Source organism: Cololabis saira, chromosome 1 (assembly GCF_033807715.1).
Source record: "Cololabis saira isolate AMF1-May2022 chromosome 1, fColSai1.1, whole genome shotgun sequence".
Lineage (NCBI taxonomy): Eukaryota > Metazoa > Chordata > Actinopteri > Beloniformes > Belonidae > Cololabis > Cololabis saira.
The window spans coordinates 51824684-51839300 of record NC_084587.1 but is presented as its reverse complement, the minus strand read 5'-3'; the positions used below and the strand labels follow the sequence as shown (position 1 = coordinate 51839300).

The window sequence follows — 14617 nt, the reverse complement described above, 5'->3', positions numbered from 1 at the left end:
TACAAAACTTTCTCAGTGGTGTCTTTTCTTTTTGGAAGCAGACTTGCTGGTGGAGACCTCACAATTCTGTACTTGTTTGTGACTGATTTTTAAAGGCTATGATCTATCGTCCCACGAGCTGTTGAATCATGAATCATCGATGGAACCAGGAACATAGTCCTCCTCTCGATGATGCCACCTCACTTGAACTTTGTTCTGTACAGACCTGCTAATGATTTAAAAACATTTATGTTTAGTATAGCTACTTGAACGGAAAGCATTTCACCGCAAATAATTTGACTAAAATGCTTACCACTTGAAGTTCAGTGATGTCCATATTGTGTTTAACGTGACACTTTTTGTTTTTTGTGTAACAATAATAATTAAAGCTACAAGCAGCGATGAACGGGCCCTTGCACTCATGGCCACCGTCCCCCATAAGCATATCAGAAATGACACCACCCACGACTTCCTATATCAAACCATTCAAAAGAAAATAGGGACAACCAATCAGAAGAAGGGGCGAGGCTAATTCAGGCCAATGAAGCTCAAGGACTCAATACAGAGTCTGATGACACTACCCACGACTCTCTATGTCAAACCATTCAAAATTTATAGCAGAAAATAGGGACAACCAATCAGAAGAAGGGGCGGGGCTAATTTTCAACAATTATGGTCAAGGACTCAATACCGAGTCCGATGACAACACCCATGACTCTTTATGTCAAACCATTCAAAAGTTATGGTATGGCGCTGTTGAGCCATTAGGCCACGCCCATTAATGCAAATCATTAAATATCAAATGTATCACCAGGTCTGGCTTGCATGCAAAATTTGGTGACTTTTTGGGCACGTTTAGGGGGGCAAAAAGGCCCTCCTTTCGTCAGAAGAATATAAATAAAGAAAAAGAAAAAAAAATTCCTACAGATACAATAGGGCCTTTGCACTGTAAGTGCTTGGGCCCTAATTAAAGCTGCAAGCAGCGATGAACGGGCCCTCACACTCATGGCCACCGTCCCCCATAAGCATATCAGAAATGAGACCACACACGACTTCCTATGTCAAACCATTCAAAAGTTATAGCAGAAAATAGGGACAACCAATCAGAAGAAGGGGCGGAACTAATTCAGGCCAATGAAGGTCAAGGACTCAATACAGAGTCTTATGACACCACCCACGAGTCTTTACGTCAAACCATTCAAAAGTTATAACAGAAAATAGGGAGAACCAATCAGAAGAAGGGGCAGGGCTAATTCAGTCCAATGAAACTCAAGGACTCAATACTGAGTCCGATGACACCACCCACGACTCTTTATGTCAAACCATTCAAAAGTTATAACAGAAAATAGGGACAACCAATCAGAAGAAGGGGCGGGGCTAATTCAGGCCAATGAAGCTCAAGGACTCAATACAGAGTCCGATGACACCACCCACGACTTTCTATGTCAAACCATTCAAAAGTTACAGTCAGAAAAATAGGGACAACCAATCAGAAGAAGGGGTGGGGCTAATTTTCACCAATTATGGTCAAGGAATCAATACCGAGTCCGATGACACCACCCACGACTCTTTATGTCAAACCATTCAAAAGTTATGGCAGAGAAAAATTTTGTAGGGGGTGCTGTTGAGCCGTTAGGCCACGCTCATTAATGCAAACCATGAAATATCAAATTTATCGCCAGGCCTGGCATGCATGCAAAATTTGGTAATAAAATAGTAATGTGCGTAGTCGCAGGAGACGCATATTTTGATGTATAACACACCTGGGTGCACGTTACGGTTCGGGCCGTATTAACTGTTGAAGGAATGGCATAAATTGCTCCAAAATTACGCAATTAATTCAGAATGTTCAAAATGTCCGACTTCCTGTTCGGCTTCGGCCATGGCCCCAAGAGACTTTTCTTTAAGTTGCGACATGATACAGGTGTGTACCGATTTTCGTTCATGTACGTCAAACCGTATTGTGGGGCTTGAGGCACAAAGTTTTTTCTGTCTGAACCAATCAGATGAAGGGTGGGCGCGCTTTTTGGCGTCTAGCGTCGCCACGGTAACGCTTTTGAAAGAGAAAAGTAATGTGTGTTGTCCATGGATCTATTATAAAACTGGATGGGACGTCAAAAATGGCCGCCCATTCATTTCAATGCATTCTGCTCAGCCAGCGCATACGCTGAAAAAATCTCTGACTTCCGGGTTTACTTCCGCATACACTGGCCCATAGAGCATGCGCAGTTGAGTCACCTCCCATGATGCTCTGGGGCCTCCCATCATGCCCCGGGGCAATGACGCGAATATTAATATGTATTAATATAATATCTTAATTAATGTATATTATTACATGTATAGTATTACATATATTATTAATGTATTAATATAATATAATTACATAATATATATTAATATAAACATCCGTGGAATGCACGGACACGGCTGTGACGTCAGCCGTGACGTCACGCCCAGAAAGAGACTTTTCTTTGACTTTTCTGGCCGTTATAAAACATTTTTGACAGATATAAAGTCCATGACTTAAAAATATAGAATACAAAGATTAGTAATTGCCGGTGATTGCAGCTGGAGGTGTCCTGTGAACAGTTTTAGAGGCTTCTCTTTTACTATTGCGGTCTATGGAAAAAAAGCTTTCTGGGCCACATGGGATTTTTTGTTGCAGTACCGCGGCTGGCCACTGGAAAAAATCGGCGCGCCTTCTGACTGCCAGACCCGGGGGCTGGTGTTGTCGCAGGATGGAGATTCCCCTTTTTCATGTATAACACACCTGGGTGCACGTTACGGTTCGGGCCGTATTAACTGCCCAAGGAATGTCATAGATTTCGCCAAAATTACACGATTAATTCAAAATGGCCGACTTCCTGTTCGGTTTCGGCCATGGCGCCAAGAGACTTTTCTTTAAGTTGCGCCATGATACAGGTGTGTAGCGATTTTCGTGCATGTACGTCAAACCGTATTGTGGGGCTTGAGGCACAAAGTTTTCTAGGGGGCGCTGTTGAGCCATTTTGCCACGCCCATTAATGCAAACCATTAAATATCAAATTTTTCGCCAGGCCTGGCTGGCGTGCAAAGTTTGGTGACTTTTGGGGCATGTTTAGGGGGGCAAAAAGGCCCTCATTTCGTCAGAAAAAAACAAGAAAAATAAAAATTCCTACAGATACAATAGGGACTTCGTTAAAATTAATTTTCACACATTTAACAATTATATATTTAAAATATATTTACACAAATGTGTGTATCATGACCTGAAACTACTATGTGCACTCTTATTTTAGTATTAACAACCTCCATTTCTGTGAAAAAAAAAAAATTTGCTAAGAACTACATTTCCCTAGAGTCATGCTATACAGCTTTATGCTAATCAGTGCCATATTTGTAGTCACATTAGTTTGGGTTAAACCTACAGTAACCCTAACCCTAACGTATAAAAACGTTTTAAAAAACATATATCAATTGAATATTGTGTAGTGCATCTGAATTAGTAACTACATTTTGTAGAGATGATGTATGTTAAGGAATTGAAAATATATTTGTTTATTTAGGATAGGCTACTGTGGCAGGATGAAGTTTGACTCCAGAGGTTGATAAACAGGACTTTATTCCAGACAACGGAATCACAACTGACTACAGAAACTGACAGCTGACAACTGACACAGAACATGCGTTGCTAAGCAACCATAAAACGCCCCGTGACCACGCCCCCTTCCATACAGTCCTGATGGGTGCAAGGTCGGTAATTGTGTCCGCCACAATACTTTATTTAACGTCCTGTAACTGACTGATGTATTCACAGTGATTCAATATAAGATGTAAATGTACCTGTGTACGGTTTATTTTAATATTTATCAAAAACAAAAGCACAACATAACCGTTTACTTCCACGTGCACGTCGGGGCACTCGTCACGAGAGCAGGATCCACGCTCGTCACTCTATGACGTAGAGGGGACGCCCAGGGAATTCCCTGTGGTTGACGAAATGGGAGAATGGTTAAAACAATGAATTTAAATATCACCTGTTTCCACACCCTGGTTAAAAAGCCATTAAAAATGATATTTTGTGGCTGGAAGACGCTCTGGTTAAGGTCTGGTTAGGTTAAAGCACCACTTATGATTGGTTAGAAGTAGGAAACATTTGACAACGGATCCCAATTGACTTCGCATACATGTAGGTACAATATCTGTGGTGCTCACACAGAATTTACCACTTTCCGTGCTGTGCCACGGAAAATAGTGGTGAGACGTCGTGGGCATTTGCGAAATTTTTTCAGATCTCGCCACATTAAGCCTGAATTATGGTTCCGTGTTAAATCGACACAGAGCCTATGGCGTAGGGTACGGCTTAGGGTACGGCGTAGGGTACGGCGTAGGGTACGGCGTAGGGTACGCGGTGACGCGCGCTGTACTGTGCGCGTCGCCGCGTACCCTACGCCGTAGGCTCTGCGTTGGTGTAGCGCGGAACCATAAATCAGCCTTTATTCTGGCGAGATCTGAAAAAACTTCGCAACAACGAGCAAGCGAGTGATTATGTACATTCATAATATTATGAAAGTAAAATATATATTTCTCGCTAGAAATGTAATCTAAACGCATTTTTATGCAGAAACTAACTCAAAATATTGTTTTTTTTCACAAAAAAATTAGAAATGTCCGCTATGTTTTTTGGTGTCACGGCCAGAATCTTGAAAGTCACGTGACTTGGACGCAAAACTAATAGACAGAAAAAATGTAACAATGTAACAATTCAAGGGGTATTATTGTAACCCCCAGAGGCGGATCTAGGGGGTGGCTACTTGGGCTCAAGCCCCAAATTTTTTTCCAAAAGCCCCGGATCTGAAAAAACAAAACAAAACAAAAAAAAAATCGTCTGGTCTAAATGTTCAATTTGGGCGCAGGCGCGGCGTAAACTCCGCGGCAAGTGCCTTCTCGCGCGCCGCCGAGCTCGGTAGGGAAGCGATCGCTCTGGGCACAGAGCGCAGACCGCTGCCGGTGTTCTGTCGATTTCTGCTGCTTCGTCGAAAAATGCTACCGCCGCATAAACCGATAGCGTCCATCTGTCGATTTTTGCTACCCTATCAGAAAATGCTACTGTGGCCGGGTGGAGAGGTTGACGGGACACGCACCTGTGTCCCATCCACCTGAGTGGCTGCCACGCCTCCACCCGGCCTGCCTTTATAAGGCAGAGCTGGACAGCAGCAAAGGGTTCTGAGAAGCTGTGTGTGATGCTTGTGCACATGTGGGTGTGAGTTTTGCTTTATTCAATAAAGGGTCTGCACGAAGCTCTGTGTCTCTCCGTCCTTCAGTCGGGCCCCCGTGGCACGCACCCTGCCACATCTGGAGCCCAACTTGGGGCTTCGAGGGACGGACGGAGAGAGGCATGAAGCGGGCCCTGGACGCCCTCGCCCAGGCCATGGCGGGCATGACGGCCATGTTCCGCGACCAGGGCGAGCGGCAGCTGGCCGCAATGGAGGCGCTCGTGGCCGCGGGGAGACCCACCCCTGGGCCAGCAGCGCGGGAGGAGATGCCAGCGCCGCAGCTAAGCGGCCGGGAGGCAGGAGCTGCGGGCCGCCAGGCGACGGCTCCCGAGACGGCGGGACCGACGGAGCGACCCATCCCTGCACCCCGTCTGAGGTTCGCCGCGGCAGCGCTGGTGGCGCAGCTTAGGGGCCGCGAGGCAGAAGCTGCGGGCCGCCAGACGACGGCTCCTGGGATGGAGTCAGCGGCGGAGACGGAGGGGGAGGCGGAGTTGGCTGGGGAGGCGGCTGCGGAGGCGCAGCCGCCAGCGACGGTGGGTCCCGCGGAGACGGGGGCGGACCAGCAGCCCGCGCAGGGCTGCGTCGCGGAGGCGGAGTTGGCGGGGGAGGCGGGGGAGGCGGCTGCGGAGGCGCAGCCGCCCGCGACGGCGGGTCCCGCGGAGACGGGGCCGGACCTGCGGCCAGAGCAGAGTGTGGGGGAAGAGGCGGTCCTGGAGGCGGACCAGCAGCCGGCGCAGGGCTGCGTCACCGAGGAGGGCGTGGTCCGGGACGCACCAGCTCCAGAACGGGGCTGCGCCGTGAGGGACGCGGTCGTGGACGCACCGTGTGGCCCGAGGCCACCATGGGCCCGGCCCCGAGAGCGTCTTCCACGGCGGGCGGGCCGACGCCGGGGGCGTTTTACATTTTACAATATACAGTAAGTATACTATATACAGTGGCATTTTATCTTACTCAATTTTGTGTTTTGCATTACTATATTTTTTCCACATAGGACTGCAAGACAACTTCACAGGGAACATGACTAAGCAATTTGACTGTCTTATCCGTACACAATGACACAAGCACTTGTGATTCTGATGCACTGACACGTTCATTGACACAAATATTTAATTTTGAGAGATGAACTAAGGATTTTGAGGAAGAGACTGGCTTTTGCAGGTAATCCATGGTGTTTTGCTATTTGTACGAACTGTTTTGAGAAATGCACATACTGTTTTGCAAATGTCGAGGATGATCTGAGAAATGTACCAAAGCGACTGAGAAAAACTGTAATGCATTCAGGGCACGGGAAGCATCTAAAATTATCTCTGCTGGCCTGATACTGCGCCGCAAAATATGTAAAATTATCTAAATATCTTAAAATATTTGCCTGCGCCCAAATTGAACATTTTTTAATTTCACCGTGCCGCGCTGTGACGATATCTTGGCGTGTCCAATAGGAGAGAAAGTGGTGGAGGGTGAAAAAAAACTTGCAGGTTGTAGATCAGAGACGATCAAGATGGAAGAAAAAATAATTATGGCTGTGAGTCTGTGTGAGGAGCTGTGATACGAGACTGCAGGCCTATCGTGACCTCAATAAAAAGGGACAAAAGTGGAGAGAAATCTCCCACAATTTGGACATACGAGGTGTGTTTAAAAGTGGTAGAAATCTTTTGGTAGTGGTCAAGAGCTTTTGCAAACCGGGCTGTCGTCTACTGTACGTTCAAACGAGTGGGAAAAGGGCGTCAGACCGGAAAAACTTTTTTTTTTTTACTTTTTCTGACGAAAGAAACCAGTTCAAGCAGCGGCTGACTATTGTAACATTTCTATAGTAAAAAGGTCTGAATTTGTTGTCCAGTGCTTTTTGTTCACCCCCCCCCCGGGGCTAAGCCCCGGATCTCCTGACATCCTAGATCCGCCCCTGGTAACCCCTCTATGTTTTTGCACTCTGGACCAACGTAGGCAGAGTACGTTTTTACGTGAGACTGGGTTGCATCTGTGTAGTAAATCTGAAACTACCTTAGTCAGGTGAAATAGTGATAATGAATCATGATAACGAATCGTGTGCGTGTGTTTTATCTATCTATATTTATTTTTCAGACTTTTTATCAGGAAACACACACACACGATTCGTTATCATGATTCATTATCACTATTTCACCTGACTAAGGTAGTTTCAGATTTACTACACAGTGGGAACTCTGGACCAACGTAGGCGGGGTACGTTTTTACGTGAGACTGGGTTGCATCTGTGTAGTAAATCTGAAACTAACTTAGTCAGGTGAAATAGTGATAATGAATCATGATAACGAATCGTGTACGTGTGTTTTATCTATCTATATTTATTTTTCAGACCTTTTATCAAGAAACACACAAACACGATTCGTTATCGTGATTCATTATCACTATTTCACCTGACTAAGGTAGTTTCAGATTTACTACACAGAGGGAACACGTGTTCAACAGTAAGAGACTGCTGCCCCCGCGACCCGGGAACAGATAAGCGGCGGGCGATGGATGGATGGATGGATGGATGGATGGATGGATGGATGGATGGATGGATGGATGGATGGATGGATGGATGGATGGATGGATGGATGGAGGGACAGTTTTTTCAAACCAGTTTTTTGCAACACTAAACAGACATTGATCGATATCTGATAGTTCCTATTTTCTGCCATAACTTTTGAATGGTTTGATATAGAGAGTCATGGATGGTGTCATCCGCTAAATGTCCAGGCCTGAAGAATCTACATGCAAGTCATACAAGCGCTTCCACTGCAGCCTGAACGTGCACAAGGGTGCGAAGGCTCGTTCATCGCTGCTTGCAGCTTTAATTATTATAGAAATTGGATAGATGAATGGATGGATGAATGGGATGCCTGGGTCTAGGGTCCTCCGTTGTCGGGCCCGCACGGGTGTCCCCCTGTTGGGGGGTTCCCTCTCTCCGGGCCCGCCTCCGGTCCCCCCCACTGCCCATGCGGCGGGGCGCTGGAGGGCCGCTTTCGTGGGGGCGGGTGCTCCTGCCCGCGTCGGCGGCCGGGGCGGCTCTGTCTCTCCGGGCAGGCTGGCCTCTCGCCGGGTGGGGGTCGTTGGCCTGGGGGGTGTGGGCCTCCTGGCCACATGTCCGGCCCAGGTCGGAGTTTGCAAAAGTACTCAATTAACTTATGACCCTTCTAAAATACAAGTTCATTCAGTACCCATTTACTTCCTCCCGTCAGGGAGCTGTTTGACAAAGAGGAGAAACTTCCAGAGACTGAATTCTGCATATTTTTTGGGGTTCTGTTTAAATAAATGGTGTCTGCCTGAGTTTATTTCCAACACACCACAGAAGCCAGCCGCAACTGGACACTTGACTTTCACTTTCACTTTGTACAACAGGAATTTGTGGGTGTGGTTTCTTTGTGTATATTAAAGGCTGCATGCATGCGGGAGACATTTCGTGATCACACAGATCTGCTTTGTCACTTGAGCTGAAGAATCTACGCTGCTCTCTTCAACCCAAACATGGAAGGACATCATTTCAACACCAACATGACCAGAAACTTTGGTAAGGAGGATTTTTCTTTCTGTGTGTTACAGTTCATGCATCAGTGATCACTGATGAATCAAGTTTGAATAAATCCAACTCCTGCAGACAGAAACATGTACATATTTGTTCTTGGAAACCATGAAAGAACTTACAAAAGGCTTCTTCTTTTATGAAAGTTTTAATGAAATCGATATTTATTTCCTGGTCCCTTCAAGACACAAACATGAATGACATGACGCAGGCTCTCTTAAACCTGAACAGAATGGAATGCTGAACGAGTTCAACTAGTGCTTAGTTCTGAGGGGGTCCCACTAAATACTGATGTTTGCTCAGTCATTTTGTTCTGAAGATTGCATGGTTTCATTTTGTCTTCTTCTTATCTGGATGTCGACTAATATGGGTTTTCTATGGCTGATGCCTATTATTAAAACATGGGAGATTAACTAGCCAACAACAATCAATGTCCAGACAATCCACATATTAGTTAATCCCACCGTCTCTACTACCATCACTGTGAGGTTTTTTATCTTGATAAAAAGTCTGAAAAATAAATATAGAAGGTATCTTAAACTTTGTTAAAGTTGTACTCCTGCTGTTTTATCCAAGTATTTTACTTTCCTAATTATCTATTATTTCTGACCTTGTCTTGTATTCATACAGAATAATTAAATATCATGTTTTATCTTTGAGTCAGACAGCTTCAATACAATGTTTGTTTTGTAGAATCAGCCCTAGAAATGCTTGACAGAATCATGTTTTTCTGTCCTCTTGTGAGATATTTAGAGGAATCTTCATAATGGTCTCATCTGTCCTCACAGTTGTTACCATTTACAGAACAAAATTGTTTCATTTCTAGAACCCATGATGAACATAGCCGGCCCAAGGCATAAGCACACTAAGCTGCTGCTTAGGGCCCCTTGACCTTCTAGGGGGCCCCCAAGAGTAAAAAAATAAATAAATAAATAAATACAATTATTTTTTTATGTGTGAGTGATGATTCATTATATATACATTATCAAAAGTATGTTACTGTACAATATAACATAATTAATATTATTACATAAACAATATTATGTTAACAGACTAGAGTAGATACTGCTGGCATATTGACTGCTGCCTCTCGGCTCCAGAGCTCCACTGCTAATGTGTTCATTCAACCCTGCATTGTTCCACACAGCACTTTGCATCTGAGAAGGTTGAAGGCCCACCATGTCGCAAAAATTGATTTTATTTATTTATTCTATTTAATAATGTCTGTTTTAGTACATTTTCACATTTATTCTTATATGGAGAACATATTGACGAGATACTGTTTATAAGTTGAGTGACTTTAATTATAGTTCTAGTTTTTGTAGTACATTGTTGTTGCACCTAATTGTTGTTCCACTTCAAATTGTTGTTGCACATTGCCGTTGCAGTTTATTTAAAATCAAAAATAAAGTATATAACGTGTTTACAGTAAATGGTTTATAAATGATCTATTTCATTATTTTGTTTCTTTTAGTAGGCCTAAACTGTAGATGACACTCAGTATCACACTTAGTAATATATCACTTTAAATAATACGTGTAAATCAACCCCAGGCCGCTCTTGTAGCTGAATTTTCTCCCATTTCAGATTAAAAACCATAGATGGTAAAAACCTGCCAGGCTGACAGTAGGATGATGGAAACAACTCTGCTGCAACTGTGCAGCTCTCTGACCTTTTATCTGTTGCTTCTCTGTGTGGCCAGTAGGGGCAGTTGCTGACTTTGAAAAATATGAATCGCGTGCCCCTGCGGATGTGGGGGCTCCGTGACCCTTGGGGTGTCCGCCGGGGTGGCTCCGGGGGGGGGGTGGGGCCGGGTCCGGGGATCGGGCCTCCCCTGACCGGGGGGTGCACGGGCGGGCGCGGTGGCGGGGTGGCACCATTCCCAGGTGTCTATGTCTTATGTTGTCAGTATGAATGGGGGGATGTTGGACCGTTTCCCCCTCCGTCTAGGGGCTCCGGCGGCGCCTGGGCGCCCGTGGAGGTACGGTGGGGCCCTGGCCCGGCTCGGAGGGCCGGCCCCCGTCTACTGGATGGCCGGTGGGGGGACGCGGGTGTCTTATCAGGGCCGGCTTTGCTGGTCCTGCTTCCTGGCTTCGGCCTCCGCTCCCCCTCCTTCCCCCCCTACACGATTCATACGCACATAGGCGAGGGGCGGGGGGTCCGGGTCGTGGGGGGCATTGTCCCGCGTGGCCCGGCACTCCCCGCCTCACGGTTTTAACAGCAAAGTAGACACTGCACATTCAACACTTAATAAATACATTTGACAATGACACGTAGTTCGGGAGGGGGGGGTCGGTGTCAAATCGATACTTGGCCCTCCCCCTCCCTGTTTTTATGGCATTAATCACATGCACTCAACACCAGGGGCGGGAGGGGGTCCCACATCACCCGCGTTCCCTCGCCGGCCTGGGATGGGTGGGTCGGGATACCCGGGCCTGGCGGGGCTCGCCGTGCAGCCTGGGGTGCCTTCTGGCGGTGCTGGACCCCCCCGGGGAGGGGGAAACGGTGCGTGATTGTGTGTCTGCCATGGAGGATTTGATTTGATTTGAGCCTCCATTGGCAGGACAACAAAACTTAATAATTTATCAATATTATATTATACAAAGATGGTTATTATTATTATTATTATTATTATTATTATTAGTATTATTAGTATTATTATTATGTATAGTATATCACATTATTATTAGTATAGATATCGGATAGGTGAATGGATGAATGAATGGGATGCCTAGGTCTGGGGCCCTCCGTTGTCGGGCCTGCACGTGTGTCGCCCTGTTGGGGGGTTCCCTCTCTCCGGGCCCGTCTCCGGTCCCCCCCGCTGCCTCTGCGGCGGGGCGCCCCTCTGGTCTTGGAGGGCCACTTCGTGGGGGCGGGTGCGCCTGCCCGCGTCGGCGGCCGGGGCGGCTCTGTCTCTCCGGGCAGGCTGGCCCCCTGCCGGGTAGGGCGGCCTGAAGGGTGAGGGCCTCCTGGCCACGTGTCCGGCCCGGACCGGGTGGCCGGGGATTGCCTGGGTCATGGTCCACCGCCGCGGGATCCCTGGCTGCTTCCTTCCGCGCCCGCGGGCCCTCTCGTCCGCCGCCGGGGGGGGGGGGGGGGGGGGCCTTGCAGGCGGTGGGTTGCCTCCCTCCTACTTCTCCCCTCTGTGGGGTTGCTGGTGGCCTGGGTTCCGGGTTGTTCCGTGTCGGCCTCTGGTCTCGTGGATGGCGGGGTTGCTCCCTCCCCTCCCCCACTATAGATACACTTCAGGTGGAGCTTTGTTTGGTTTATTACACACACACACACACACACACACACACACACATATAGCCACTCAGTCACATACATACACACACACACATATAGCCACTTAGTCACATATATATACACAGACAGACACACACACACACACACACACGCATGATCATATACATACACGCATACACACGCATAGATATACACACTGGCTTGTTCACCTGCATGCTTGCTCTGTAGTTTTTGGGGTTGGGTAGCGGTAGCGGTAGCTTAGCTCAGACTGCGATCAGATCTCAAGATTTGGGTCGATTGCTGTTCATGTTAAAAAAAAAAAAAAAAGAAAAGAAAAATATGAATTGAAAGATTTTGAGAGTTTGTTAATCTGTTGTCTGCTTTCATGGTCTTAATCCCTGTGCATTACAATCTAACTAGAACAAAAAGTGTATTCGTAATGACAGGGAAGAACATGAAATAAGTTTATAGTGGGTGTGTGAATGATCAATAATTAGTATTATTGGCAGTAATAGAGGGCCCCAAAATCACATTCTGCTTAGGGCCCCATGGAGGCCTGGGCCAGCCCTGCCCATGAAACATCAAACTAATACGTCTGTTAACATGGCTTGTAATAGAGAATGTTCTTCCACCTTCTTGCAGTTGCTGAAATGACAGGTAAGTCTGTCGAGCTGGTGTTTCATGGAAAGAAGTTTGTTCGTGGAAAGAAGTACTCAAGGAACTTGTGACTCCTCTACAAGTACATGTTGATTCACTATAGTGCTGATTCACTATTTACTTCCTCCCTTCTTAGGTCGTTCAAAACAATTGTGTTTTCGTCTGAGGGGTAAATGAATTTGTAAAACTGTCACATGCTAACTCAGTCTCAAACATTCTTGTTCACAGGATCCAACCTCATGAATGATGCTGAGCTGAGGATCGTGATGGTGGGGAGGACTGGAGTAGGGAAGAGCGCTACTGGGAACACCATTCTGGGATGGTCCCGCTTTAAGTCCAAGTGCAGTGCGCGGTCTTTGACTGTGGATTGTTCTAAAGATAAAGCTGTGGTGGAGGGACAACCAATTGCTGTCATTGACACCCCGGGCCTGTTTGACACCAGGTTTGGTCAGGAGAAGACAACCAAAGATTTGAGCCAGTGTGTCTCCTATGCTGCTCCTGGACCCCATATCTTCCTGGTGGTCATTGCTCTGGGCAGGTTCACTGAAGAGGAAAAGCAGACGGTGCAGAAGATTCAAGATATCTTTGGCCAGGCTGCTGACAAATACAGCATGGTCCTCTTCACTCATGGAGACGTCCTTGAAGACACCACTATTGAAGAATTCCTATCTGAGAGTCCAGAGTTACAGGAGCTTGTAGCCAGATGTAACGGCCAGTACCATGTCTTCACTAACAAGCTGAAAGATAAGAAACCTCAAGTCACTCTGCTGCTCCAGAAGATCAGAAATATCGTGCAGAAGAACGGAGGAAGCCATTACACCAACGAGATGTTCCAGGAGGCTGAGAGGGCAGTTGAAGAGAAAAAACAAAGCATATTGAGAGAGAAGGAGGAGAAAATCCGTAGAGAGAAAGAAGAACTGGAGAGAAAACTGCAAGAAAAGTATGAAAAAGAGATGGAGAAAATCAACAAGCAACTCCAAGCTGAGAGAGAGAGGGAAAAGAAGGAGAGAGAGGAGGAGAGGAAGAGGATGAAGGAGGAGATGGATGAGGAGAAAAAAAGAGAGAGTGAGAGGAGAGATGCAGAAAGAGAGAAGGAGAGAGGGGATAGACAAAAGGAGTTGGAAGCTATGATGGGTAAATTAAAAGAGCAGCAGGAACAGGAAGTCAGAGAGCAAAAGGAGAAACTGCAGTCCCAATATGAGACTGAGGCCAGAACAGAAGCTGAGGAGGGAAATGCTTTCTATCACCTGAAACAAGCTGGGAAGCACATAGTTGGTTTGTTTAAAAGCCTATCTAAATAAAATAGTTGAAAATAGCATCTGCTGGTGAAACATGGTGAACCGGTGGTTACCGCTTAAAACAGGAAGCAAGTTTAAAGTTGGCTAAAGGAATTTAACAGCTTAAAACACCTGCTCAGAAACAATATAAAATGTAGAAGTTAAACTTCACCTACAGATATATAAAGACACCTCCTTTTTTCCCTCTCTAGTTATCCTTTGTAATTATATAAATACAGCTACAGTAGATGCTTTGTGACAATAAAGTCACTAGTTTCATAGTTTTTCCATTGTACTAATCATTGCTGTGGTTATTGGCTATTTGTTCATATTTTTAGACCACATTTTCTGTAATAAAATACTTTGGTTGCTCAGGTTTTCTGGTTCATAACTATGTTCATGACTAGAACAATGTTTTCACATGATTTGATGTGTAATTGACAGATCTTGCCGTTATGTGTTGAGCTTTTTTTTGGTATTTTATGTAAGTGTTAGCCAGATTTTTTAATTTGTATTTCAATCCTTTAGTTTTTTTTTTCCAAGTTTTTAATTAAGGTCTTCATGTTATGTTTTGTGATCATGACTGATCTTTTTAGGATTTACACTTGAAATAAAGATGCAAATATTACAACCTGACTTTCATTAATTACATTATTGTTTGA

General features: G+C 45.9%; 2 protein-coding genes across 2 annotated transcripts in view; both read left to right on the top strand.

Moving 5' to 3' along the window:
- LOC133447583 (target of Myb1 membrane trafficking protein-like) overlaps positions 1-14617 on the top strand; it is a 217967-nt gene that overhangs the window by 11516 nt on the left and 191834 nt on the right. The gene's annotated exons all lie outside the window — the stretch shown is intronic.
- Positions 8663-14473, top strand: LOC133447712 (GTPase IMAP family member 4-like). The gene is made up of 2 exons (XM_061726448.1): positions 8663-8763; positions 12907-14473. The coding sequence occupies exons 1-2, from the start codon at positions 8721-8723 to the stop codon at positions 13977-13979; spliced, it is 1116 nt and encodes a 371-aa protein (XP_061582432.1). The 5' UTR covers positions 8663-8720; the 3' UTR covers positions 13980-14473.

Bases quoted from the DNA above. Each gene is read 5' to 3' on its own strand.
- LOC133447712 (XM_061726448.1), top strand. From the start codon at position 8,721: ATGGAAGGACATCATTTCAACACCAACATGACCAGAAACTTTG. The intron at 8,764-12,906 runs GTAAGGAGGATT...TCTTGTTCACAG, and splicing joins CAACATGACCAGAAACTTTG to GATCCAACCTCATGAATGAT.